Source organism: Mirounga angustirostris, unplaced genomic scaffold, assembly GCF_029215605.1.
Source record: "Mirounga angustirostris isolate CCGP_5_RB_7025 unplaced genomic scaffold, mMirAng1.0.hap1 SCAF_8, whole genome shotgun sequence".
Classification (NCBI taxonomy): domain Eukaryota; kingdom Metazoa; phylum Chordata; class Mammalia; order Carnivora; family Phocidae; genus Mirounga; species Mirounga angustirostris.
The window spans coordinates 62,349,609-62,377,230 of NW_026991716.1; the positions used below are offsets into that span (position 1 = coordinate 62,349,609).

At 35.3% G+C, this 27,622-nt stretch overlaps 1 protein-coding gene across 2 annotated transcripts in view; it reads left to right on the forward strand.

Moving 5' to 3' along the window:
- Positions 1-27,622, forward strand: part of RIMS1 (regulating synaptic membrane exocytosis 1) — a 492,165-nt gene that overhangs the window by 404,004 nt on the left and 60,539 nt on the right. For both annotated transcript variants that reach the window (XM_045867077.3, XM_064597758.1), the window contains one exon: positions 17,739-17,974. In XM_045867077.3, coding sequence (XP_045723033.2) covers positions 17,739-17,974 — 236 coding nt within the window. The remainder of the gene's footprint in view (positions 1-17,738; positions 17,975-27,622) is intronic.

Genomic DNA, 27,622 nt, shown 5'->3' on the forward strand with positions numbered 1-27,622 from the left:
AATAGCAAGCTGGAATATCTTATAAAGATGGAGCTATTTGTGGAAATGATTGTAATTAGATCTTAGTGAGGACTCATTGGGGGAAATGTAACTATACACTGTTCATGGAGTTTTAAAAGTATTTATCGAAGTCTACTTCCCTGTAGTTTTATTTCCTCTGTTAAAAGTGAATTATAGATTCTTTTTAAATTTAAAATATTTTAAAGAGCATGTTCAGTGGACATCATAGATAATTATAATTAGAAAATTTTCTTTAATTAGAAAAATAAGTCAATGTGTCTTTGGAAGAGAGTATGAAAAATTTATTCAAGTCTATTTATGATTGTGTATAAGTTTTTTTCCAATACTTTTCTAATTTAATTTAACCTAAAAGAAGTTGCACGTTTAAATTCTGTTATTAAAACAAGAATATAATTCTCCCTGCTTAATTCTTATTTTCCCCACAATATATAAGAAGTTAACTTATATGCTGCTAACAACACATCTTCAGTATAACATAATATTAAAGATGTATAAAGTTTATACATCTTTTAAATGCAAGGAAAATAACATAAGTGATAAATCCTAAGGTGAATTGACAATATTAGAGCAACTTTCAAATGCAACCATTTTATTCCCTGGGAATACTTTTCAAAGAGAAAAAAATCTGTCCCCAGAATTCAAATTCCTCATCACTGTATAGGATCTGTTTGTAGTTGTGATCTTTGCCATTGACAAAAGGCGAGGAACAGTGTTTTTAGTGTGGGGTTATGACCAATGTCCAGCAGTACCACCATTTGGATTCATACCAGATATGGGACTGTTTTGCTTCTATAAGAGATCAGTCTTAGGTATAAGAAACCCCCTGTTGCTAAGATGTTGACTAACTTTGCTTCAATGCTATATAATTTTCAGAGCACACGAGGACTTCCTCAGGGGCCAGTTATGTCACCCTTTTGTCTTTGATGTGTTGTATTACCACACAGACCAGCTATATTAAGGATGCTCAGGGCTATAGTAGCTACCAAATAGCAGGAAGACTGTTTTGAGAAGAACGCAAGTTGTTACTATATTTTTATGCCAAAAAATGTATAATGGAAAATTTCTAACAGATTCTTAGGTTTCTATTTAACACACTGTGTTTACATGTTTATATTTGCACATTGGAGAACCAAGTGGAAATTATAAACCTCGCTGTATTATGTTGACTGGCAGCTAATTGTTTTATTGGTCACCAGGCATGAACTCTGGTTATCAATATTAAATACCCTCTCTTTGGGTAAATATTCAGATTTCTGTGGCAATTATCCTATTATTTGGAATGGATACAATATCCTTTTACTTTGAACCAGTGCTCTCCAAACTTCCCCTATTTCGTGTGTCACTTTCATAATTTTGCCATAAGTACAAACATGTTTATTATTATGTTTTTTATTAATTTTATTTTATTATGTTAGTCACCATACAATACATCGTTAGTTTTTTTATATATATTTTTTATTCTTATGTTAATCCCCATACATTACATCATTAGTTTTAGATGAAGTGTTCCATGATTCATTGTTTGCTTATAACACCCAGTGCTAATCATTTCCCATGTGTCAGACTTTCATTTTGTGAGCCTTCTCTGTCTTCCTGAAATATAGAATGTCACCCGTGAGGGCTCTTAGGGCTTAGGGGAGGACTCGAGTTTTTCCTTATTCTTTAAGGGTCTTGACGCCTATAGGCATTTCAGTTCTGACTCCTCACTGGGCCTACTCTAAATTTCTCTACAAAACCTCCCAAGACATTCATAATCCATTAAGCAACCTGTTTTCAGCTCCCTCTTGGTCTTTTGGCTAAGGGGATTTGCCTTTCTTCTGAACTTGGGTTTGTATTGTAATGGGTATTTGTTGTAATTTTCACATAATTTCTAGGCATTTGGGAGTGAAAAATTTTCAGAATGTATCATCTACCACATTGCTAGAATAGATGTTTAATATTTAAGGTATTACTATTTTCTTGAGTTTTTAAATTTACTTAAAGGGTAATCTTTAAAATGAAATTAATGAATAAAAAAATAATTCTAGGTGTAAAAAGCAAGAACTATGGACCTAGGGACTTTATCCCAAGTTAGAGAGCAAATGTCAGGGCAGGGCAAAGAAAACTGGATCTTGAAGTGGCAGTGAGGTCTAAGGTGTTGAGAAAATAGCAGTCAGGAACACCAAGGAAGAAGGCAAAGAGCTGAGGTCAGGAAAATGAGGAGAGAGAGGAGCTCCAGCAGAGAAAGGACCTCTTGAGATGTGAGGAAGAATGGCAGCTGGAGCATGGAAAAATAATGTAAGGAGTAACGGGAGATTACAGCTAAAATAGAGAAAGAGATTCTGGGAACTCAGAGGATGTTGGAATTTAAGGAGGAAAATCGCTCCTCTGATAAAAGGAGCGATTAGTAATCGTCAAATAAAGAGCATCTCTTAATTAGAGGTCCAAAGCCTGGGCAGTCTGTAGGCTGTTTTCCTTTTTTTTTTTAAGATTTTATTTGATAGAGAGCAAGAGAGCACAAGCAGAGAGAGCGGCAGAAGGAGAGGGAGAAGCAGGCTCCCCGCTGAGCAGGGAGCCCTATGCCAGCTCAATCTCTAGCTCAATCCCAGAATCCCAGGACGTTGGCATCATGACCTGAGCCGAAGTCAGATGCTTAACAGACTGAGCCACCAAGGCGCCCCTGTAGACTGTCTTCCTGCCCTTAGAGGCTACTTTCAACTCAGATGCCAATCCTTGATTCAGTCAGCTGTGGCCAAGATGACAGGATACTGAACAGGTTACACTGGACACAAGCAAATGTCTCTGACCTTCTTTATTCCCGTGGGAGCAGTGTAACTGGAAGGCGTGTCTAATACAGTTTGCTGACAAGCAAAAAACAAAACAATAGGAAAAATTTCACATAGGTCTTCACATTCCACAGATTGATAGAGAATAATTGCTACACCTTGGTGAATGGTCACTGCACCACAAGTTCAGTTGGCCCTTGAACAACATGGGTTTGAAGTGCGCAGGTCCACTCATATGTGGACTTTTTTTCAGCATATACAGTAGAGTACTGTAAATATATTTTGTTTTCTTTGTGAGTTTCTTACTAATGTTTCTTGCTCATTATACTATGTGTAATATACAAAATATGTTAATCAACTATTTATGTTTATCGGTAAGGTTTCTAGTTAACAGTAGACTATTAGTATTTGAAGTTTTAGGGGAAACTAAAGGTTATAGGCAGATGTTTGACTGTGTAGGGAGTCAGTGCTCTTGACCCCCACATTGTTCAAGAGTCAACTGTAATTAGAATTTCATGGACAGGACGCAGTCATTAAGCGTCTGCCTTGGGCTCAGGTCATGATGCGCCTTCTCGCTCTCTCAAAAAAGAATGCATAGAAGTAAAATATATAAAACACCTACATAAAAGATGGGATCGAGCCCCACATCGGGCTCCCTGCTCCCTCTCCCACACCCCCTGCTTATGTTCCCTCTCTCGCGCTCTCTCTGTCAAATAAATAAATAAAATAAAATAAAAAAAGAATTTCATGGACAGTGTGGCACTGAGCAGAGATGTGTGGGTATATTGAAGGTAGAGAGAGATCCATGTCCATGGAGAAGATTTAGAGCTTACATAAGTTACGCATAAGCAATCAATACAAGTTGTCTACAGAATGTATTTAGGAAGTTTCTCATCCAGTCATATTGACAGATAAGAAATGTGTGAGGATTATTTTTTAATGTTTTGGTATTCACTGAATATTGTACACCAGCTTTTGTTGAACTGTGTGTGTGTGTACAAACATATTTAATTGCATTTGTAATAGCCTGGAAATACATGAAGATCTGTATTTTTAACTAGCTATTTGCAGTCATTGAGATCCTAATATATTTCTTAAAACAAATATAAAAACATATTGGCTTACTTAGTATTTGAACAGAGTAATTATATTCCTCCCACCCCATTATCCACCTGGTTCCCAAATCAAAAAACTGGAAGCCACCCTAATTTTAACCCTCTCCTGTCCTCCTCCTAATGCATTGTTCCTCAATGCTTTTACCATTATCAACCCCCTAAGGAGCCTTTTAGATATTATTTTCCTAATTATCCTACCCAGGTGACATTTTAATGTCACAAATAACACTGTATCTGTTTATATACTGTGGCTCTTTAGAGGACCACAAACCATTTTATCTAAGAAATGTTTACTTGGACTTTTTATTCTCAACAACAAGCATTATATTTAATAGAACGGATATTCTATATTTAACAGAAATGTTTACCCCTCATACCTCCACCAAGAACCAGTTATTATTTGGAAGCATATCATTCCCATTGAGATTGCATACTGAAATGAATCATCAAGACTGACTGATTTTGCTTCCTACATAGAACTCCACGATCATACACTGAAGATTACAGAGAACAGAGGTTTTTATTTCTCTCTAATTGCCAGCTGAAAACTACCCAAGTTTTTAAAGAAAGATACTAATAACCTGATCTAGCATGAACCTAGGAGACAACCACATCCTTAAATTATAAATGAAAAAAAAAAAACAACTTTCAAATTCAGTGAAGTCTGGACTAAAATGAGGAGAAACATCAAGAGTAGATGCTGACTTATTCACCTATTGAATAGAATGTAGAGCTCTCTAAAATAAATGGCACAGCTTTGGAAAGCCCAATCAAAAAATTTCCCATCTAGAATCTGTGAGAACTTGGGACAGTTTTAACACTGGAAAACACTGAAATGACGTTTTATGCTTCAGAGTAGCAGATGACATCACCTCAGAAGAGAAGCCTCACAAGTTGGCTATGGCAGAGAGGCTGTTGGGGGGACACATAGGGATCGATACGGCAAAAGCTATTTGGTGTAGTTCACAAAGAAATAAATTGCTATAGCACAATTACAATACGTAAATCTTCATTGCTAACCTTTAGAAATTTTGAAAACATCACTGGTCTAGATAATTCTACCATTATTCAAAACTAAGCAATAAGATGACACAGTCCTTCCAGTTCCAGGCATGGCAATATAGTTTGTATCAGACTAACCTTCCCACCTCCAAACCAACAAAAAACAAGCAAATGTTTGAGGGTATTTGGAAGGAATAAAACAGGCAGAAATTTTAAGGGCTTCAATCTTTGAAAGAAGGGAAGGGCATGATGTAAGTGCCAAATTTACCCCAGTTTTCTCTGAAGGTACTTTCCAATTCAGTGACATGGGATATAGCCCAAGCAGAAAGCAGGATTCTTACTGGACTGAGGAGGCAGATCACAGGTCAGGAATTGACAAAAGAAAGGAGGGGGAAACTGTGCATGGAGGACTCCAAAATTTGCTACAGATTCTCCTAATTTGTTGACTCCCGAGGTGAGCATGCACAGGGAAAGACTCCAAGGAACCAAAAAGCAGTGGCTAGAAGATTAAAGAGCTGAGCAAAGATTCCAGTGGGTGCCCAGTGCTCGGGAGACACAGATCACCTTCAAGTTCCACACTCAGAGGGGCTTGAAAAATACCTTTAGTTTCTCATACAAATTCCAGAAGGGCCAAACTCTGGGGTTATGCATTACACTCTATGAGTAACAGCAGAGCTTTAAACCCAGTTCTGAATAGGAACAAGATAACTTCTCTCTGCCAACCAAAGGAAAATTTTACCCTTATTGAAGGAAAATAAGAGAGCAAACGTTCCCAGTGTCTGGCATCTAATTAGAATTTATAAGGCATGATTTAAAAATTAAATTAATAGAAAAGGACCAAATGAATAAAAACCAACAACAGAGTTTTCATATAGGGCCTTTAAAATATCCATGATTAATATGTTCCAGAAAACAAAGGATAATGGATGTTTTCTGCAGAGACCTGGAACCCATTCTAAAAAGTTAAATGGCAATTCTAAAACTAAAAGATACAAAACAAAAATTTAATGGGTGGGTTTAATGGCATATTAGAAGAGTAGAACAGAGAATTCTTGAGCTGGTCAATGAAAAGTATATAAATCAATGCACAAAGAGAAAACAAGGACGTAAATTAGAGGAGGACATAAGAGACAAGTGGGGCATAATGAAAAGGTCTAATCTACATGTAATTTGGATCCCAGAAGGAGAGGAAATGACAGTAACAATACTTAAAATCAAAGGTACTAGCTGAGAGTTTTCCAAAACTGATGAAATACATCAAATTATGATTCCAAAAACCTTTTAAAAATACCAGGATGTAAAAATAGGAAAAAAAAGTTTATCAATATCATGATCAAAGTATGAAAACTAAAGAAAAAACATTTCTTAAAAGAATCTCAGGGGAAAGAAAGACACATGCGTTTCACTGAAGCAGTAAGACTGGCTGAAACTTCAGTAGATACTATGAAAGCCAAAAAAGCAATGGAATGACTAAAAGGAAGAATGCTGTGGGAAAAAAAATATATATCAAACAAAAAACAAAGAAATCTTCCAACCTAAATTTTTTTTTATTTTTTTATTGTTATGTTAATCACCATACATTACATCATTAGTTTTAGATGAAGTGTTCCATGATTCATTGTTTGTGCATAACACCCAGTGCTCCATGCAGAATGTGCCCTCCTCAATACCCACCACCAGGCTAACCCATCCTCCCACCCCCCTCCCCTCTAGAACCCTGTTTGTTTTTCAGAGTCCATCGTCTCTCATGGTTCGTCTCCCCCTCCAATTTCCCCCCCCTTCCTTCTTCCCCTCCCGCTATCTTCTTTTTTTTTTCTTAACATATATTGCATTATTTGTTTCAGAGGTACAGATCTGTGATTCAACAGTCTTGCATAATTCACAGCGCTTACCAGAGCACATACCCTCCCTAGTGTCTATCACCCAGTCACCCCATCCTTCCCACCCCACCCCCCACTCCAGCAACCCTCAGTTTGTTTCCTGAGATTAAGAATTCCTCATATCAGTGAGGTCATATGATACATGTCTTTCTCTGTTTGACTTATTTCGCTCAGCATAACACCTTCCAGTTCCATCCACATCGTTGCAAATGGCAAGACCTCATTCCGTTTGATGGCTGCATAATATTCCATTGTATATATATATATATATATATATATATGTGTGTGTGTGTGTGTGTGTGTGTGTGTGTGTGTGTATATATATATACCACTCCTTCTTTATCCATTCATCTGTTGATGGACATCTTGGCTCTTTCCACAGTTTGCCAGCCTAAAATTTTATGCTTAGTAAATATTATCCAGCAAAAATATCCTACAGACAAGGAAGGAAGGAAAGAAGGAAAGGAGGGAGGAAGGAATAAAACAGGTAGGAGAATTCATCACCAGTAGACCTGCACTCCATGTTGAAGGAAAATGTTCCCCACTGGAAGCATTAAATTTGAGGAAAGAATGAACACTGGAAAGAGTTAATGATGATAACAACATCTTGTGGTAGTTAAAACATGTGGAAGCGGGCACCTGGGTGGTTCAGTCGGTTAAGCATAGGACTCTTGATTTCAGCTCAGGTCATGATCCACTGGGCATGGAACCTGCTTAAGATTCTCTCTCCCTCTCCCTTTGCCCCTCCCCTACCACTTGTGTGTGCGTGCGTGCGTGCGCCTTCTCGCTCTCTCAAAAAAGAATACGTAGAAGTAAAATATATAAAACACCTGCATAAAAGATGGAAAGGAAGGGAATGAAATCAAGCTGTTCTAAAGTTTTTGCATTCTTCTGAAAGGGATAAAATACCTAATTTAAGGAAGTTTCTAATAAGTCAAGGTATATATGTTTTTAATCCTTAGGGTGTCCACTAATAAATAATAGAAGAATACATAACTCAGATGCTAATAGTGGAGAGAAAGATACCGAATTAATCTAGTTAGGCAAAAATGGAGAAGTAAAAGACGAAGCATGATGATTAAAAATAAGTGGCAAGTGATAGGGTCAATTCCAGCTATCTCCGTAATTTTATCAAAAGTAAATGGACTAAATACTTATAACCAATGTCATGAAATGAAAAAAGGGAGATATCAGTGTAGGATACACAAATATTTAAATGGTATAAATAATAGTATGCCAGTAAGTTTTACAGTTCAGATCAGGGTTAGCCAAACTATGACCAACAAGCCACATCTGGCCCACTGCCTTTTTTTTGTGAATAAAGATTTATTGGAGCACATTTGTGCTCATTTGCTTCCATATTATCTATGGCTCTTTACCCACCATAATAGTAAGGTTGAGTAATTGCCACAGAGACAATCTGGCCCACAAAGCCTAAAATATTTACTATCTGGCTCTTTACAAAATAAATTTGCCTAACCCTGACTTAGATGAGCTGTACAAATTTCTTGGAAAGTACAACTTACTAAACATGAGGTAAGAAGGAATAAAAACTTTGAAGAGTCATATAGCTATTTTTTAATGATTCTATAATTTTAATATTCCCCACAAGGAAAACTCCTCACCCATGTGGATTCACTGGTAAATTATTCCAAATATTTAAAGGATGAATGCTCTCAGGCATATACCAATTACTCTAGAGAATAAAAAGTCCAAGTAAAAATACTTCCTAAATCTTTTTGTGAGGCCAGCCTATCTTTGATAAATTTGATAAGGACATTAGAAGATAGGAAAATTACAGACCAAAATCTCTCATTAAAATAGATAAAACAAAATTTTAGTAAATTGAATCTAGGTAGATAGATATTGAGAGGATAAAAATAAATTATGACAGAAATTTTTTGTTCCATAAATGCAAAATTTGTTTAACATTTTTCTCTATGTAATTCATTGCAGAATGAAAGAAATATATGAGCACCTCAATAGATACAGGAAAAAAAGCATTTGATAAAATTCAGCACATATGATAAAAGATCTTAGCAAACTAAGAACTTTCTTAAGACGATAAAAGTTATCTACAGTAACCCTACAACAAGTATTATATTTAATAGTGAAATACTGAACACTTTTGCCCCAATTTCATAGGCCATTCCCACAACTTCTATTAAACATTATTCACATGGCCCTAAGCAAGAAAAAATACGTTAATTAAAGCTATAAAGACTGCAAATGAAGAATTTAAGCTGTCATTATTCACAGTGATTCTTCATGTAAAAAACTCAAATGGATCTATAAAACAACTATTAGAATTAATAAATGAATTTAGTAAAGTCACTGGATACAATGTCAAAATACAAAAATTGATTGTATTTTTATGTACTAGCAACAAACTTTAGGAAATTAAATTTGTAAAATACCATTAGTATAATACAATCAGAAACAAGAAATACTTAGGAATAAATAAGTCTATTACCTAATAATATACTAACAAAATGTATGTACATCCTCAATACCAGAGACTACTTATAGCCTCACACATGTGCATATGTGTGTATGAGTGAAATTCAGTAAGAATTAAACAGAGGCAATTAATTCTGAAAGGCTGGAATATTTGAAGGGATTGAATATAAATAGTGATCTAACTTGGGTTCATCCCTCAGTTCTAACTGATGTTTATTATCCAAATAGGTCCATTAGACATGGTCAGGAGGTATTTGATACAATTTGGTTGTCAGTCATCAGCCCTGTATTTCAACTACTGAAAATTTTGAGATAGATACCTGGGAATTGTCTCTTAATGTTGATCAGCAGGTTTCTGTTTGTATTCAATTTGTGATTAGTAACTTGTATATTGATCCAAATAGTTTGGGTTTACTTTTAGCATTTTGCAAACAGTATTGTGAATTTATGTATATTACAGCCATTTTTCAATATGCGTTATATTACTGGTCCCTTTTCAGGCTTATTATGGAATCTTAGTAGACCTCCAGATTCTTTTGTTGTGTCGAATATTTAGAAAGTGATTCTAATTTATCAATCTTTTTTTTTTAATTCTTGTTTGAAATGAGTTTCTAAATTGGCTATTACCATAATTTCATTGATTCACACTTATTTATACTTTACCATATACGAAATTGGTACATATTTTATAATTGATGGCATGCCATAATTAGCAACATTTTTCTTTCTTAAAAATACATAGAATAGGGCGCCTGGGTGGCTCAGTCGGTTGGGCGACTGCCTTCGGCTCAGGTCATGATCCTGGAGTCCCGGGATCGAGTCCCGCATCGGGCTCCCTGCTCGGCGGGGAGTCTGCTTCTCCCTCTGACGCTCCTCCCTCTCATGCTCTCTGTCTCTCATTCTCTCTGTCTCAAATAAATAAATAAAATCTTAAAAAAAAAATACATAGAATAATAATGTATCTTAATACTGATGACATCATTGATTTGATTAAATGCATACAGGTTATCATACCACCTTGGCCATTTTATGGTAAATTATATCACATCAAGTCCTGTGTGTTATTTACAGTGTGAACCAAAGCTGTCATCACCACCAGACATCATTTGCAGTACCTATCTCTAAAATTCTGCTAAGCTCAGGATATGAACTTTTTTATTATCTATAGTTCTTAGAACCCTGTAAGCCATAGAACAAGTACTAGACCAGTTTCCTGTGCAGACTTTGTAGGTATTGGTTCTACATGTAAAGTAGAACTCTTGTTCCTTAATGGTCAGCTTGCCACTTATTAAATGAAATTTGCTCTCAACTAAATATTCTAAGATCAATAAATCATTTTAACAGAAAACCAAATTCTAATCTTGCATTAATATAACTTTGTCAGTAAATGACTCACAGACCTTTCTTATTATATTATGAAGATTTACATCAAATGGAGCCAGTTTGTCAAAGTTTTATTTTTTTGCCCTTCAGACTTACTGTTTACAACTACAATAAAACAGGGTAAATAATTCACTTTTCCTCAAACCTTCTACACTTTAAGGTATCCACTCAAGTTCTGTCTTTTACTATCTTCATTCACATTTTTTACTGTAAGAAATGATTTCCTCCTTTTCCTTTGATAAATAAAAACACATCTATTATCTTGAATATCTATCCATATATTTTAAAATATATGCCACTTTTGTTGGGGCGCCTGGGTGGCTCAGTTGGTTAAGCGGCTGCCTTCGGCTCAGGTCATGATTCCGGGGTCCTGGGATCGAGCCCTGCATCGGGCTCCCCGCTCAGCAGGGAGTCTGCTTCTCCTTCTCCCTCTGCCTGCAGCTCTGCCTACTTGTGCTCTCTCTCTATCTCTCTGTCAAATAAATAAACAAAATCTTTAAAAAAATAAAAAATAAATAAAATACATGCCACTTTTGTTTCTAGTATAGAACCAAACATCAATGTTAATTACAACTTTTAACCTAAGCTTCTATTTCATAGAGAAAACTCAGAGGTAGATAATTGAGCATAACAGACTGTCATATGCAAGCAATTTAACATACCAGCAAGTTACACAGCCCAAGGAACAAAACACCCACACCCACAATATCCCTTAGATATTTTCTTAAAGTTGCAAAAATGAAATAAACCTTATCAAAGGCAAAGGTATTGTATACCATATGAAAATTAGAGACATTTTTATGTGCATATATATGTATTTCCTTGGTTATTAACCAAGTTTTATATTCTAACTTAGAAATTATCTAGATATTCAAAGATTTTTTATTAATTAATGAAATTTAATGCTAATGCTAAATCTTAAAGTTAACTAATTAATCACTTGGAAATTTTGTTTAAGCTGACACTCTAACCAACTTAATTACTGTTGATATCAGTTTTATCAGAATTATAGTTCAATTTAATTATTACATAATTTTACATTTTTCATAATCTTAAGCATTATTGGAAGCAATGTTAGCTTACCCATTAAGTAAAACCAGTATAGGAAGTTTAAATTCTAGATTAATCTGTCTGTCCATGAGAAAACCAACCTAAGTCTTAAAAAATAAAATAAAATGTTGTGCTTATATAATATACCATGCTGATAAAATCTGTAAGAAGACATAAAACTGTTTTTTTAAGTTGAGATATAATTCACATACCATAAAATTCACCCAGTGAAATTATACAATTTAGTAGTTTTTAATGTAGTCACAATTAGGTGTACAACCATAACAACTATCTAATTCCGAAACATTTTCATCATCCCTCAAAAGAAATCCATTAGTAGTCACTTCCCATTTCCTCCCTTCTAGCCCTTGGTGACCACTAATCTACATTTGTCTCTGTGGATTTGACTGTGGGACATTCCATTTAAATGGAATCATACAATAAGTAGTCTGTTGTATCTAGCTTCTTTCATTTAATATAATGTTTTTAACTTCATCCGTGTGTATTTTATGAATCAGTACTTCATTCCTTTTTATGGTTGATAATACTCCATTGTATGGATATACCACATTTTGTTTCTCCATTCATCAGTTTATGGGCATTTGGGTTGCCCTCTTTTTAACTATTAAGAATGATGTTGATACGAATATTCATATGTGAGTTTTTGTGTGGATATGTGTTTTAAATTCTCTTGAGCCTGTATCTAGGCATGGAATTGCTGGGGCATATGGTAACTATGTTTACTTTTGAATGGAATTACTGAGTCATTCGGTAATTTTGAGTTTAATTTAACTATGTCTAAGTTTAACTAAACTGCCAGACTTTTCCTAAGAAGCAGCCTTTTACTTCCCCATCAGCAACGTATGAGGGTCCCAGTTTCTTCAGATTCCCATCAACACTTGTTATTTCTCCTTTTTATTAAAGCTATCCTAGTGTGTAGGAAGTGGCATCTCGTTATGGTTCTCATAAGGCTGTTTTTAATCAGTTTATCAAACTAGTTTGATAACTCCAAGGATTCACTTTAATTGTGGATTTAAATTCTTATATTAAAATTTTAATGAGTTAACAATTTCTTGAAAAAATTTTTTCTTAAAAGGCTAGTATTTTCAAAGTATCAGAATTTCAGTTTCTTTTTTCTCTAGAGATTCTTTAGTTACCTATATTAGAATTATATAAGTACTTACTCATCTGTATAGATCAATCAGAGCAGGAGCTCTATTAAATTTAAAATACCTTGGGATCTAGTATCCATCTGCCTGGACAGCTATCCCTAAGGTACAGAAAGTAAGAGATTTTTATTATCAATCAAAAACACTGTTTTTAAGCATGCAAAGAGAACTAGCAACTTCAGTTTTACCACTTAGCCATAGGGCCAAAATTAACACTGAAACCTAAGCCCAGACTTTTAAAGAGCAGTTCTTTTTTCAGTATGCACAAGACATTTTCATGAGTGATGTGAACTTTTAGTAGCAGGCAAACAGACATGTAAAAAGACTAACAAGCCAAATTTTTTGTCACTTGCCGTCCAACTTGTAACATATCCATGTCTGCCACCCAACAGATTTAATTCCATGGGTGGATTTCCTATTGTTGGTGCCGTTAGTGAGGAATGTATTATTAGTTACAACCAAGCAAAATAAGAGCCCATTTACCAGAACCAGAAACAAAGAAAGAAACACAGAAAACCAGAGTCGGAAAAAGGAAAACAGAGACTGAACGTAATGTTTGGTTGCCACTTGATTAAAGGCAGCCTTGGGTTTGAGTCCATGAGGTGCCCTGCTCCAGCAAAAGAGTTTAATTGTATCCGGCAGGGGGTCCATTTGGGTATTTTGATGGGACTCCCCAACACAGTCAAAACATAATTCTCAAAATTAAAACATAGTAATAAAACAATGGATAGCAAATGTTGAAGTTTTAACTCATTAGTGAGAAAACCAATAGGATGATAAACTGATTCCAAAGATGATCCAAGAAACTCAGGTACTTATATATGCACATATATAGTCATTGAAAAAAAATGAATGCTGGAATAAGATTATGAATTTAGAATCAAAACTAGGTAATATTCTCTAGGTCAGTAAAACCATAACCTTTAGAGTTACCCCATCTTCTAAATAGTAATCATTTGCTCCTTATCAATTTTATTCAAGTTAACATCTCACTTTACAGCATTGTAAAATGTTTGGATCATAATTATTATAAGAGTAAATAGTCAAAAATTTTACATTTCCCTGGAGGGTCAAATGACCTTTAAAGTGGACTTGTTAGATAATGCTCAAGCAGAGCATAAAAAGTAAAGTAACTTTTTTTTCTTGGTCTCAAATCCACATTAGATTTTTTTTATAGGGGGAAATTATTACTCTGAGCAATTGGGGAAATGGAGTATCTTTAATGTGAGATGAAAGATAAGCTATAGAGCAGTTTCTCAGTTGGGTTGAACATGTTATCTTTGAGAAACATATCCAAACAGGAATGTCCATTGACAGCTGGCTATATAAATCTGGAGCTCAGGACTGAGTATAGATGGAGAAAAACAATTGGAATTTGCAGCAGTATGGATAATATGTAAAGCTCAAGACCAGATGAGACATCTAGGGAGTTAGTCTCATATGGAAGAATATAGGTCAGAGGGCTGAGTACTGAAGAACTCCGGTATTTAGTGATGAAAGAGAAGTTCTTGTCAATGAGACACTACAGTGTCTCATAAGAATAAAGTGTTTCATGATCAGTAGAATCAAATGTTTTGTCACATACATGATTTATTGAGAGGTCAGAAGGGTAAGGACTGTGCAATGATAGGATTTTGCCATGTAAAGTCACAGGTGACTTTAATAAAAGACAGCTTTGGGGTCACGTGAGTGGCTCAGTCAGTTAAGCGTTTGTCTTTCGCTTGGGTCATGATCCCAGGGTCTTGGGATTGAGTCCCACACCGGGCTCTCTGCTCAGCCAGGAGTCTGCTTCTGCTCTCTCTCTCAGATGAATAAATAAAATCTTAAAAAAAAAAAAAAAAGGCAGCTTTGGTGAAGTAGTAGGGACAAAGCCTGATTTAAATTAGTTCAGGATAGACTAGGAAGAGAGGACATACAGACAACTGCTTGAGGAGATTTTAGCCAAAAGTCAGTAGCCAGAGGGAGAGGGAGTATCAAAGAAGAAAGGTGGGTTTTTTGTTTGATTGATTTTTAAAGATGGGTTATATCATAGTCCATTTGCATACTGACATCGCTTTTTTTTTTTTTTACTTCCTACTCATAAATCTTTAGTTCACTCAGCAATGGGAAGGGCACTGTGGCAAATCTAGTGATGAATAAGGTGCATGCTGATATAAAATATCAGAATCCTAATATAACCAATAGAAACTAGAAAACAAAGGGCTAGGAAACAGGAGTCATGACACTAGGGAGACTCTGAGGAGCTTTATAAATCAGAAAGCATTAAAGTATATCCTGAAGGATTCAGGCACTAAATGAAACTAAATGACAGGAATAGTTTTCCAGGCAATGGAAGCAGAACAAATAGAAGGATACAAAATAGGGGAATAGAAAACATATTTGTACTAAAACAGTAAGCTTCACATGGGTTAAATTAACCTGATTAGACCCCAGAAACCTCTCCCCTCAATTAGGTAAGCAGAATTGAAAATGCCTTCACATGTTCTCGTTGAACATTATGATATTCCAGATTCTTTAGGAAGCTATGCACAGTTGTCATATCGTATAAGAATGCTTTTAAAATTCTAAATAAAGTATTTTATTTTTTGAGGAAAAGTTATATCATTTATTTACAAAAATCATTTTAACATAACTTCTTAACCCCCTAAATGGTAATCACTATACAGATTTCCCTAAATTTTTTCAGAAGTTTTGTCCACATAATGTGTGTTGGTGGTATAGTGGTGAGCATAGCTGCCTTCCAGAATTTTTTCAACATAGTGGAACATTTCATTGCTGTGATTGAATGTCCATGAAAAAAATTTTTGAATCTTCCTAGCTCATCTCAAATACATTTTCAGGATAGAAGTATTACTGAAGACATTTCCCTATACTTTTAAACTTTTCTATAGCCTAAAGAACATTCCTGAATATTTTACAAGGAATAACTTTTTTGTGGATAACTTTTAAAATACAAATTGAGAGTTGTAGTAGAATTCCATTTTCATGGAAATAATGGGGAGAAAAAAGGTAGATGCTAGTTTATCCAGACTTTATTAAGGTAAAAATAAAATCATCAGAAGTTTTCAATAACACCGGTGAGGAGTGTGCTAAAAAGAGTGATGAGAGGTGGGAAAACTACTGACTTCTCTGTCACAGGCATTTGATTGAAGACGGATCATCAGCAAAACTGACCAAACTGTGACATTGCTTCATATCCTCCAGCAGAAGTCTGCAAGTAAAATCATAGAAATGCAGGTAGTTAAGAGTGGACTTAAGGAGAGGTGACAGATTTAGGTCATGCATTGAAATAAATTGGCGAGGACACAGAAGAAATTTATTGTAAAATTAACCAGGAAAGAAGGTCCCCTAGAGTTGGGAATATAAACCCCACAGGAATCAGTTTTGAACCAGCTATGTGTAATACTGTCCTCATTAATGTTTTGAAAAAAGAGTTTGCCTAAAGCGCATAGCAAAATTATTAGGTTTGCAAATGGCTTTAAAAACTTTGAGTTAATGGAATGCTGATTAGAATAAATTGAAAGATACAAATATTAATATTGTTATGGACCAATTCAAGTAATACAGCTAGGGATTAAAAATTCCAAATGATTCCTATCAAAAAGGGGTCTCATTTTTCAATTCAATTCATGGAAGGATCCTAAGGATCAAGCAGTTTTGTTTCTTGTCCATAACTTCTGATCCTTCCACAATCTCACTCTCCCACCTTTCTGAACTCATCCCATATCAATTTCCCTTTCTACTGAAACACTCATTATATATGTGACCACAAATACTTATGTGATCCCAAGAATTTCTATTTTATCATTTCTAATCATATTAGGATTTATCTCAACTTAAGTATTAAATGTCATCACTGTTAAAAGATACTATATTAATGTATTTTGTATTTCAAAACAAGAAATAGAAAATCAAGATGGTGGTGAGGGTCATGTAAGCCAATTTTTGCAGATATTTTAAGGAAATGTAAAATAAAGAGGGTCATTTCAGATATATCCAACCAGGTCTTTATTAGACCAAAAAAGGCCAGTCTAGATGGATAATATAACTGCATATGCAGTATAATTTAAAAGATATGAAGAATCCTAACATCTGTGGCTCCCCGCTTGCCTGCCCTACCTCTCTCCCTGACTCACAGACATACATTTACTTTGGCTTGTAGAAACGGTTTTTTTCCCACCAACCTCCCATGGTGCCTGAAATTCTCAACAATAATTTTCTCATTTAGGAGAGAGGTACAGTAATTTATTCAGATAAATCAGTATAATCTGGGAACATAGACAAGTTTTGATAGGGAAGGAAAAAAAGGAACATCTCAACCTGAGCATATGAGTTTGAAACACTGAAAGAGGAAAATGAGTTGAAATTTGGGAGAGATGCAACATGAGGGGACAAGGAAGAAGGAGGAAATATGATTTTTCTTTGCCTCATAAGTAGTCTTTTCTAGACCCATAAAGCCTCAAATAGCAAAAGAGGTATCTGTTAGTTGGAACTAGAACAGATATGGTTTTCATTTTTTAATCTTGTATGGCAAATCCAGAGTATCCATTTTTAATATTTTTTTCCTGAGGAATGTATATGAACTTGTCTTATTGATCTAAATATTTTTGTTTTTCTCTGAAAGTAACATAGTAACTATAAAATTAGTAACATTTACCTCCCTGTAGATAACATTGGTTGCATTTCTTTTTACTAAAAGTTTATAGATTCTTGTGTTGAAATACTATTGTTTTAGGCTACATCTAGTAAATCCTAGCTGTAAGACTACTACTCAACTGGCTTTTCCCTCCTAAAAATTTGCCTGGATTATTTCAAGATAAATTAGATTTAGAGCTTCGGTTATACTGACCTGTAATTTATGGATGCGTATATGTTTTTACTTTGTAAATATAGTTCATTTACCCCTAAAATGCAAGGCAGACGGATGGGGACTTCAGGAAGAGCCATTACGAAGAGCACCAGTGTGAGTGGGGAGATGTACACACTGGAGCATAATGACGGCAGTCAGTCCGACACGGCTGTGGGTACAGTTGGAGCAGGTGGAAAGAAAAGGAGATCCAGCCTGAGTGCCAAAGTGGTTGCCATAGTGTCTAGAAGGAGTAGAAGCACATCCCAACTAAGCCAAACAGGTGAGTGAAGTGAATCCCACTTAGACACCTCAAGTTCTTGCTGGAGAGACAAAAGTGGATCCTCGTGCTATGGCTTGTGAGTGATTGTAGAGTGTACTGATTCTTCTTTGCAAAAGGAAGTTTATTTTCCTGTCTCTGAAAATCTGTTACATGTGTGTGTTTATTTTTTTTTTCTGTACAGCTGTCTAACCAGGTATCATTTGTCAATCTGTAAAGTGGTCAGATATTTTCTGTAAGTTAAAAAAAAAGTAAAGCCATGTTTATAAATATGCAAGGAAATGCAAAGAAGTATTAAAGATCCAAATTGATTTATATGCAAGAAAAGCAACAGGATTCTCCTTTTCAAAATGTTCCATAATATAATTACTTATAATATAGGCTCTATATTTTTATAGAAAAGAAGGTCAGTTGTGCAACTTGAAATATAGTCTTCAAGGTACTGTATGAATATAATTATTGAACTGTAATTTTGTATTTTCAGTGCAAGTTAAAAAGCCAGCAGTTATTTTTACTTTAGAAAAATGGGTCAGTGGATTTGTGCAAAGAATGTCTCAATACAAATTTGAGTTTCAGATATTTTCTACTGCTTATAAATCTTAAAAGCTTTATGTCCTCAAGGTATATAGAAAAAAGCAAACACAGAAAGGAGGATGGTTATTTCTGTATTACAAAATATATTTTAAATTGCCCAAAATTACATAATATTTGATCAGACATATTAGATAATTCATCACTATGCTCAGTACTATGGAAAACTAAAGGTAAGTGAAATATTGAATTGATTTAAATTGTCAGCACTTGTTTCTCCTGTTATAACCATTGGCTCCATATTTTTGTTCCTTAGCAGCAAAAGTCTTATAACAAAATTTACTCATGCCAAAAAAATTTCATGATATTCTTTTTATAGTTACCTTGGCATTCTGGAGAGTATTTTAAAATGTGCATTCTAGTGGACATATTTACAGATAAAGGTAGGAAATTGAGCCATCGAAAAACTGAACTAGAGTGCACAGCTATTTCAACAGAGTTTTTGTCTTTCTGAAAATCATAGAAGGAACCTAGATTAGCTAGTGTCTCTGTAATGGATCTGCCTCTATGCCATCCCACTAAGATGAGCTGTTCATTGTGAAGGAGAATCTTTTCTCTTCCTTAGGGTCAGACTTCTTCCTGAGGAGGAGACATTGTTCATTTGTGTTGTTTGATTTGTCTTATTTTCGATGGTGATGCTTCTTGGTTTTTGGTATTGATGTAATGATAGTTTACAAGGTGAGATGTGGATAAGTCTTTCACCGCCAGATTTGAAAATCTTTCATCACTTAGATGAAATGGAAATGTTCTTTGATGAACCAGTGCTTCCTGTGTGAGGTTTGGCAGACAGCTTATTTTCTTAGGCTAACTCTTCATAGTTTCTCTTATTTGTCCCCCATAGTTAGTTCCCTCTCTATCATTCACTAGTTACGTAGAATTATATTTTCTTAGAATAAAACACAACAATAATTTTACACAGGAACTATACTTGCTACACAGCTGTGCAGGTAATAGGTTCAAATGATTGTCATTGAAACACTTAGCCTCTTTGCTTTATTAATTTAAATTTTATTCCATTTATGGTCATTGTTGAATTTCAAATAATATTTACCTTCAGAAAAGATACATTGTTAATAACATCCATGAAATAACCTATTTGAGGAGATTAGGTTGCAATGTAAGGGACCAAAAAAGACATTGGATCACAAAGCCAAGCTAACAAAACAGTTCTATTCCAAAGTGACTCAGTGAATCAACTTTTACTTCATCTCTGTTGGACTCAGTTTGCTTATATACTGGGTGGGTTGGACTAGATGTCCTCCTATGAACTTCCCAGGTATAAAGTTTTATGTCTTTTTTTCTACATCATAATTTTACCTATTATTTGATAACCTATTCTCATTCTTCTCGATCTTTCTAAAGCAGATGACAAAGGGTGACAAACCTCAGTCATCATGCCTCTTTGTCTCAGTGCAAGGCCTGGTTTTTCTCCCTGTTCTACAATGATATGGAGAGGAAAACAGCCTTACTCATATATTAAAACAAGCTGTGTATTCTGTGGAATAGAATGTGTTACGTGTCATGTAAATGTTTATTATTTTAATGTGGGAAAAAAAGACTAATTGAGCAAGGGCTTCTCTTCTAGTGAACCTCTAACCCATACAGCCTGGGCTACAGCTTCTCTCTCCTCTACCACACAGACGACAGATAATCAGGAAAATGTGAAGCACTTAGAAGTAAAGTTTAATCAACTCTTTTTAGAATGATTACAAACACATCGCTTTTCTGTTTTTGTTTTTATAGCCTTTTATGTGCTCAAAGGAATATATTTGAGTCTTTGAAATCAAGTAAAATTTATTTCAACAAATTGAAGAGCATAGTAAATTTTATACACACATATACACACATATTCTCACATATGTATATTTACTATGAAGAGTATTTACTGTGCTCTTTAATTATATATATAATTATTCTTATATATAATTTACTAGTCTCTTCAATTACATATAATTATTCTTATAGGATATTTCAATTATAAATAATATTAATATTTCTAAATCACCTTTACCACACTATTTATTCATAATGAAAATAGGAATAACTTCTTTAAATATGTATTTTTTAGTAGGAGAGTGACATAAACAGGACATTTCCAATAACTCTAGGTATTACTACTGGTAAATGTCTTTAAGCAATCACATACATAGCTAAAAACCTATTCAGTAAATCATAGCTGAATTAGATTGAGACGTGAAGTAGTGAAAGAAAGGAAAATTATAAGAAAAAGCTCCTGATCTAGCAATATTTTGGAATTGAATGAAGCTCTGAGTAACCTTAGGGCTAGGCTTTAGAACTCAAGGTAGATTTTAGCTTAGGTTTAGAGGCCCAGCCTGTGCAGTGTGAGGATTTGGTCCCTCACTCATAGACTAACTATATGACATTTCCCCAGTGGTAATTCCCTCCTTACTTATAAATAAAGGCATTTTTGAGAAGGGTTTATACATCTGTGAAGGATTATCCCTAAATAACACCTATAATTACCTATAAATTTAAGGTAATTATTAGTATCATAAGAATGTGTCTAAGTTGAATAAACCTAACAACAAATTTACATTCTAGAGTTTTTTCCATGCATGGGTGTGTACATATAATTTCACTTCTTTATTGGTCATAACAAACTTAAGAAGTACCATTACTTTTATTCCCATTTTGAAATTGGAGAAACTAAGGCATACAGTGATTAGGTAATTTACTCAAATTCCCATTGTAAGTGATTGGCCCAGAATTTAAACCCAGGCTTCCAGGAACTTAACAACTGTGTAAAAAAAGAAGAGTTTGAAATAAGGTTCAACAAACATTTAAGCACTATCCTGTTGGTAATGCATGACTGTACCAGGCACTGGGCTAGGAACCAGGAGTACTAAAGAGATGGATGAAACACTGTCCCTGCCTTCGAAGATATCAAAGTAGAAAAGGGTGAGTTACATATAAATATTCCAGCTCAGAAAGGGCAACTATTCAATTATCACAGTGGTACAGAGGAAGCACAGGGTGATTCACTCTCTTGTGCAATCTTGAGAGGCTTCCTTGAAGAGGTGAGACCTGTGCATTAAAAAATAAATCGGGACTATTATACAGGGAAGCCATTCCAGGACAGAGGGAACAGCACACTGATAAAATATTGAAAATGATGAGTGCTTACTCCCCTGGGAAATGAGTGCATCCTAAAATCATATGCAAGATTTCTTTAATGGATATTCCTCCTCACTGCAAGAGACAGGTCACCTCAGGACAGATCTTAGATCAAATAAGCACTGTGCATCTGAGACTATGATTTCTGCTTAGAACTTTTAGCTTTTATGGAGAAAACATCTATAAATGTAAAATAACATTGGCTTTATCGTCTAGAAATTGCTCAGATTACTTCATCTTATATTATTGAATAACTGTTATCTCCAGTACTACACCAGCCACAGTAGGTATTTCAAAATTAAAAGTGTCCTCCCCAGTGGAAGGAAGTTATTCACACTTGAAATAAACATGAACCAAGGAACTAGATGAGATAATATAAAGCAAGCACCAAAATGTAGTAAACCCATGCCATTTATGTATGTTACCAAAAGAAGTGGGAAATCAGATTGGTCTAAGATCTGTGTCTCAGGATGGGAGCACATGCAGAATTGGTAAATAATCATGGCCTAACTATTTAATAAAATTGTTATTTATTACATCATTAACAGCTGAAGATGCTTTATTAGATTAATATGTTAATGATTAAAACATTGATTAAATTATGGAAAATGTTGCAGGATTGTTTCATAATTTTCAAACAATTGAGTCAATTATCATGTACTAAGAATGTACTAAAAAAATCATTCGTTTCTTTAACAGTATTCTGTACCTTTCTAAAAATTTTCCCCTATCCCAAATTTCGTTTTCCTCTGTCTAATCCTTTCCTTCAAGACCCTGCTCAAGACCCTCTAACTCTCTGAGTTGTCCCCTGTTACTCCAGCTTTTACCCCAGTACCTTTTTCTCTGAATTCCTGTCAGATCAAGCTCTCTGACTCTACTGTCAACTTACTGCAAACACAAAAATTTGGGGGCTATTGCCATGAGCAAAGTAATAGGTATATATTTTGTAAGGAAACATATCTCACATGGACATGGATAAACAAAAATTTCCGTGACTTGCAAATGATGCACACTCCTTCTGAGTAAAAGAATCTCAACCTGTACAAAAAATCCCTTCCGGTTACATTAAGCTCCTTGCATATTCTTCCTCTCTTTTTGTGCCACAGCAAGGCTCATGGAGCAGGGCCTGGGTTCCTACATGTTCCACCCTGCCTATAAGCCCTGCAGAGCCTTCCCCTCTTCCCGATCTGGCTGGCACATTTAGCGTTATCTGTTTTAGAGTTAGGCATTTACAAAAGACAGAGTCACTACTGCCTTCTGGGTGCCCTATATTCCTGCAAAAATCCCTGAAGCAAAGAAACATAAAATAATTTTGTGGAAATTATTAAAAGGCTAATAATTTTGTGGAAAGGGGGAAGGAAAAATATGGGGGAAAAACACAAATATATATACATGTATTTATATCAATAAATGATCCCAGCCCACAGACACAGTTGGGCAAAAGCAAAGATATATGAAAGGGCTATAGTGGGAAATACAATTAGAAAAAAAGATGAGGCCAGGTCTTCAGAAGCCCTTTAAGGGACTTTGCTCACTGTTTGATGGAGACATTTTAATCAAGAGAATAGAAGAAACAAAGCTGTGCTACTGGAAGTTTAAATGGAAGCCAGGTGTACAAAACCAGGGAGGGAGCAAGGAGGTCAGTGTGGGGCTAATAGATGAAATGACAGATGATGATGCAGGGAGGGAGAGAAGGAGCTGTGGAAATGGAAGAAATGAGCTTATTCAGAGAAAAGAATGGACTGAAGATGAAATTAAGAGAAGACAATGTGAAATGCCTTTATTCAGGAAAAACTACTAAGGGAAGAAGGAGAATATGGAGAAGTGGGGAAGGGGAGCAGGATCCAGAAAAAGAATGAGGAGTAAAGATGAAGAGAAACAGAGTCCTAAGGGAGGAGAGAATTTTATAGAGAGGCTGGTGAATCCTGTAGAATGATTGAAGAGGCTAGGGAATGAGAGTAGACCATTGGACTTGGGAACCAAAGCATTCTTCCTGACCTTAAGTTTGAATAGACTAGTGAGGTGGGGGTGAGGATAGAACATGCCTCGGGTAGGGACGGGATTCAGCCTGGTCCAGAGCCCATCCCACTCTCCATTCCATCATTCATTTCAGCTTTCTTTCTGTAACCATCATCTCATCCACACCCACTTAATTACTCCCCATCGGATGGGGTTCTTGTCATGGGTGGAAGGAACTAGAACAGCAGAGACTGGGTAAGAGCCCAAGGACATGGAGGTAGAGGGTCTAAAATGTATGTGTGTGTCTGTGTCTGCGTCTGTATGTGTGTCTGTCTCAGAATAAAGGAGATCTGAGCGTTTTTCCAGGATGAGGTGTGGAAAAGGCACCTCTGGATGGAGAGATTGGAAGATATAAATACCAAGAATTTTAATTAACAAAGTCCCAGCGAACAGAGGGTATAATTCAAGGACACCAAAGTTATTCTTGGAGAGAGGGAAAGATGCTTCTCTCCCTGAATTTGATAGAAAAGAGGAAATGGTGGGGATCCAGAGGAGTACACAATGGGAATATGAAGGCTGCAGGAATTTGAGTCAGAGGCCTTTGATCTTCTCCGTGCAAATGAGGCAAGAGCAAATGGACAGAGTGAGGATACAGGGTGAGGAATGTAGTAAGAAATGAATAGGATAAAAGTACTGCTGAGCAGCTCTGGAATTCCAGCTGAGTTTGGATAGTGTAAAATCTCTGCAAGGTAACTTTAAAATGCAGTTAGCAGGATTTGCAGGGATCTAGTTCATGTTAGTTTTGTTTCTTTCAAGACTGTCATCCCCTGCTATGTGCAGCTCCAATGTCCGCACCATGATTTCTGAGATCATCATAGGACTCTTTGAAATCATACTGCCCATCTTTAAGATTCTGAGATAAAATTTGGTTAGATCTAGATTATTGTACTCATTTTGGAAATTCACCTGTCTTGGGCCGCCATTTACTACTTAGTTTGACTCTTCTCAGTATGAAGATTTGTCTCATTGGAAAAAGTTGAAGCTCTGTCCTCTCTCTTATCTATTGATATTACCTCTTCCTAAGGAAATGAGCAGATCTTTTTCTTATTCTTACTCAGAATACGGGTTAAAAGGCACTTTTTTGGCAGTTTATCTCAATGAAATTAATTATTTCATTATAATCATGGAAATGAAACCTTTCAGAAGGTTTATAGTAGAATTAAAAACTATATGGTGTTCAGTATCCCACAAGATTATAGAGGCAGAAATGTAAGTATTCTAAGAAGTTTTAGGTAGATTTATATATGTTTGATTTCAAAATAGCTTAATAAGAGTTAATAAATTTCCAAGGCATATCACACATTTCTCAAGAAGAAATCATAGATGGAAACTAACAAAATTACCCTTGTTCCACTGTCAAGAAAATAATACACATGAATAAAACTGTAACTATAACCCATTTACACCTAATGGGATAGTGCTTGAATGAGTTAATTTCCCTATGACTTTAGGGCATTATTTTAAAATTCATGTGGTCCTTAGACAATAATCATGCCAAGAAAATGTCCAAGATATTAAATCCCCTGCTGCTAATCTTTTTCCAATTTTCTCCCCAGAAGGCACACGGGTAAAGCAAGTCATAAAATGAGTCAAGTGATCACCAGCTTGGACTTCATAATTTATTTACCTCGGGAAAATGAATGTCTTATTTTGCCATAGGACTTATTTTGTCTCCTTCCAACCAATCCAGTTCACCAAAATATTTTCTACATTTTATTTTACTTTTTCTAAAGACTGTATTTATTTGAGAGAGAGAGTATGAGCAGGGGGAGCTACAGAGGGAGAGGGAGAAGCAGACTCCCCTCTGAGCAGAGAGCTTAACAAGGGGCTTGATCCCAGGACCCTGAGATCATGACCTGAGCCGAAGGCAGATGCTTAACCCACTGAGCCACCCAGGCACCCCTGCATTTTAAGTTTAGTGCAGCTTTGTGAAGATTCTAAGTCTTTTCCTTTATAAAAGTAAGTTGTAGCTGCAGGGAAGGAGGGCTAAGGTGTTCTCTTTAAACATTTTAAGAAATGTTTCCTTGGCTCTGCAAAGGATTAACAATGAAAGCAAGAAAGTTCTCGCTTGAGAATTTTTGAGAAAGTGAGAAAGGATAGGTGTCCCCCCAAAACTTTCAGACATGGAAAGCTATATTTATCAAAACCTTGCTGAAATCCACATCCCTTGTCTGTGCCTCATTTATTTGATTCATTTAATGGCACAAGAAAAACATTCTGAGGGACATAATGTTTCATGTTCTTTGTTTCCTGAATGCAAAATCATGGTGCCAGAAATGATTCTCAAGTCTGCAAAACCATCAGATGAATGTAAGCATGGGTTCTTTTATTTACTGTTGCTGTCTCGCCTAGGAATTCACTACTGTGAATAGGGATTCAATTCAGCTATAGTAACTCCTCTTCTGAAGAGATGCCCTAATAAGGATTAGTAGTTTCAAGCACATACCAGCTGCTCTATTTTTGTTCTTTTCCTCACTCTCAACTATAAATTCTGAATTTGGCTAATATGTATATACACTTTTAGGTTGATTTGTCAGAAAAAAATATTTATTTGAGTGGAATTAATTTTTATAATTAATTTGTGTTTAGGATGTGAAGGAGGAAAGGAAACTAACATTTATTAAGGGCCTTCAAAGTACAATCCTAAGTACTCAAATAATTATATATGGTGATAATTATTGTTAATTATACTAAGATAATTTTTAAACATGAGATCAATTTCAGAATGGGTGTTATAAAATATTTTGGGTGGCTCAAATGTAATGAGAAATGGGTCTGATTATTTTTACAGCAGATGACCATTTTCAGTGCATCCTCATTTAACACGGGGTGATTTTATATAGAGATTTTTTTGCTCATTTACTTTAGTAATATTTTTCAGATTTTTAAGCACAGAAAAACAAAAAGAAAATAAATAAAATTCCTGCAATGCCACCACTAATAGCAAGTTCACTGTGAAAATAATAGTATATTATTAGCTAATCTTTTTATGCATTTGTGTTATTAATATTGATAAAATCATCAGCAGTGACAGTTAATATTTATTAGTTACCACAATGCCACCCGGTGTTTAATTGCTTTGCATGTATTCATTTCTCCAGTCCTCAAAAACTGTCATAAGATGCTATTATTATTCCCATTTTACAGATTCCATGACTTGCCTGAGGCCATGCAACTTTTAGAAGTTGAAGTAGAGTTTATGTTCTTAACCACTTCACTATAACTCCATTCAACTCCATGGACACACAGAGAGATGCTTTTATTATATAGCTTTTAAAGAATATTTATAGATTCATAATATTTCATTTTGTTCTGTAATACTACCATTTTTACTTTTTAAAAAATGTACTTAGGAAGACCTCTTAGGACACCATTGCGGAAGGCTTGTACCAGGCTAGATTTGGAAAAAGCTGGATGAGTGGGAAAGTGATTACAGTCTTTTGTATCCCAGAGTCTGTTGGCCAGTAGGGAGGAGAGGAATGTCAGGGATAAGAGTGCCTCTTGCCATTTGCTGAGAGAGCGACTGCTGGGCAAGGATATTATTTGTCACTTCTGGCCATGCTGATGTTGGGACAGTCGTTGGATAGGTTTTTAAGGCAATTTAGGATTATCAGTATATAAATGGAAACTGGGGTCAATGAATGTGCTTAGGAAGGAGGGTGCAGAATATAAGGACAGAGGATCTTGAAGACTCCAAAAGAAAACGAAAATTTAAAGGCCTTTTTGAGCCTCAGTTTCTTCAACTATAAAATGGAATAATAAATGGTACCTACCTCAGAAGACTGTTGTGAGAATTAAATGAAAACTTATGTTGACACTTTAGCAAAGTACCTGGCATATAGAAAGGGCTCAATAGTAATACCGACTTAGTAATTCTTAGTAATCTTAGTAATTCTGAGAAACCAA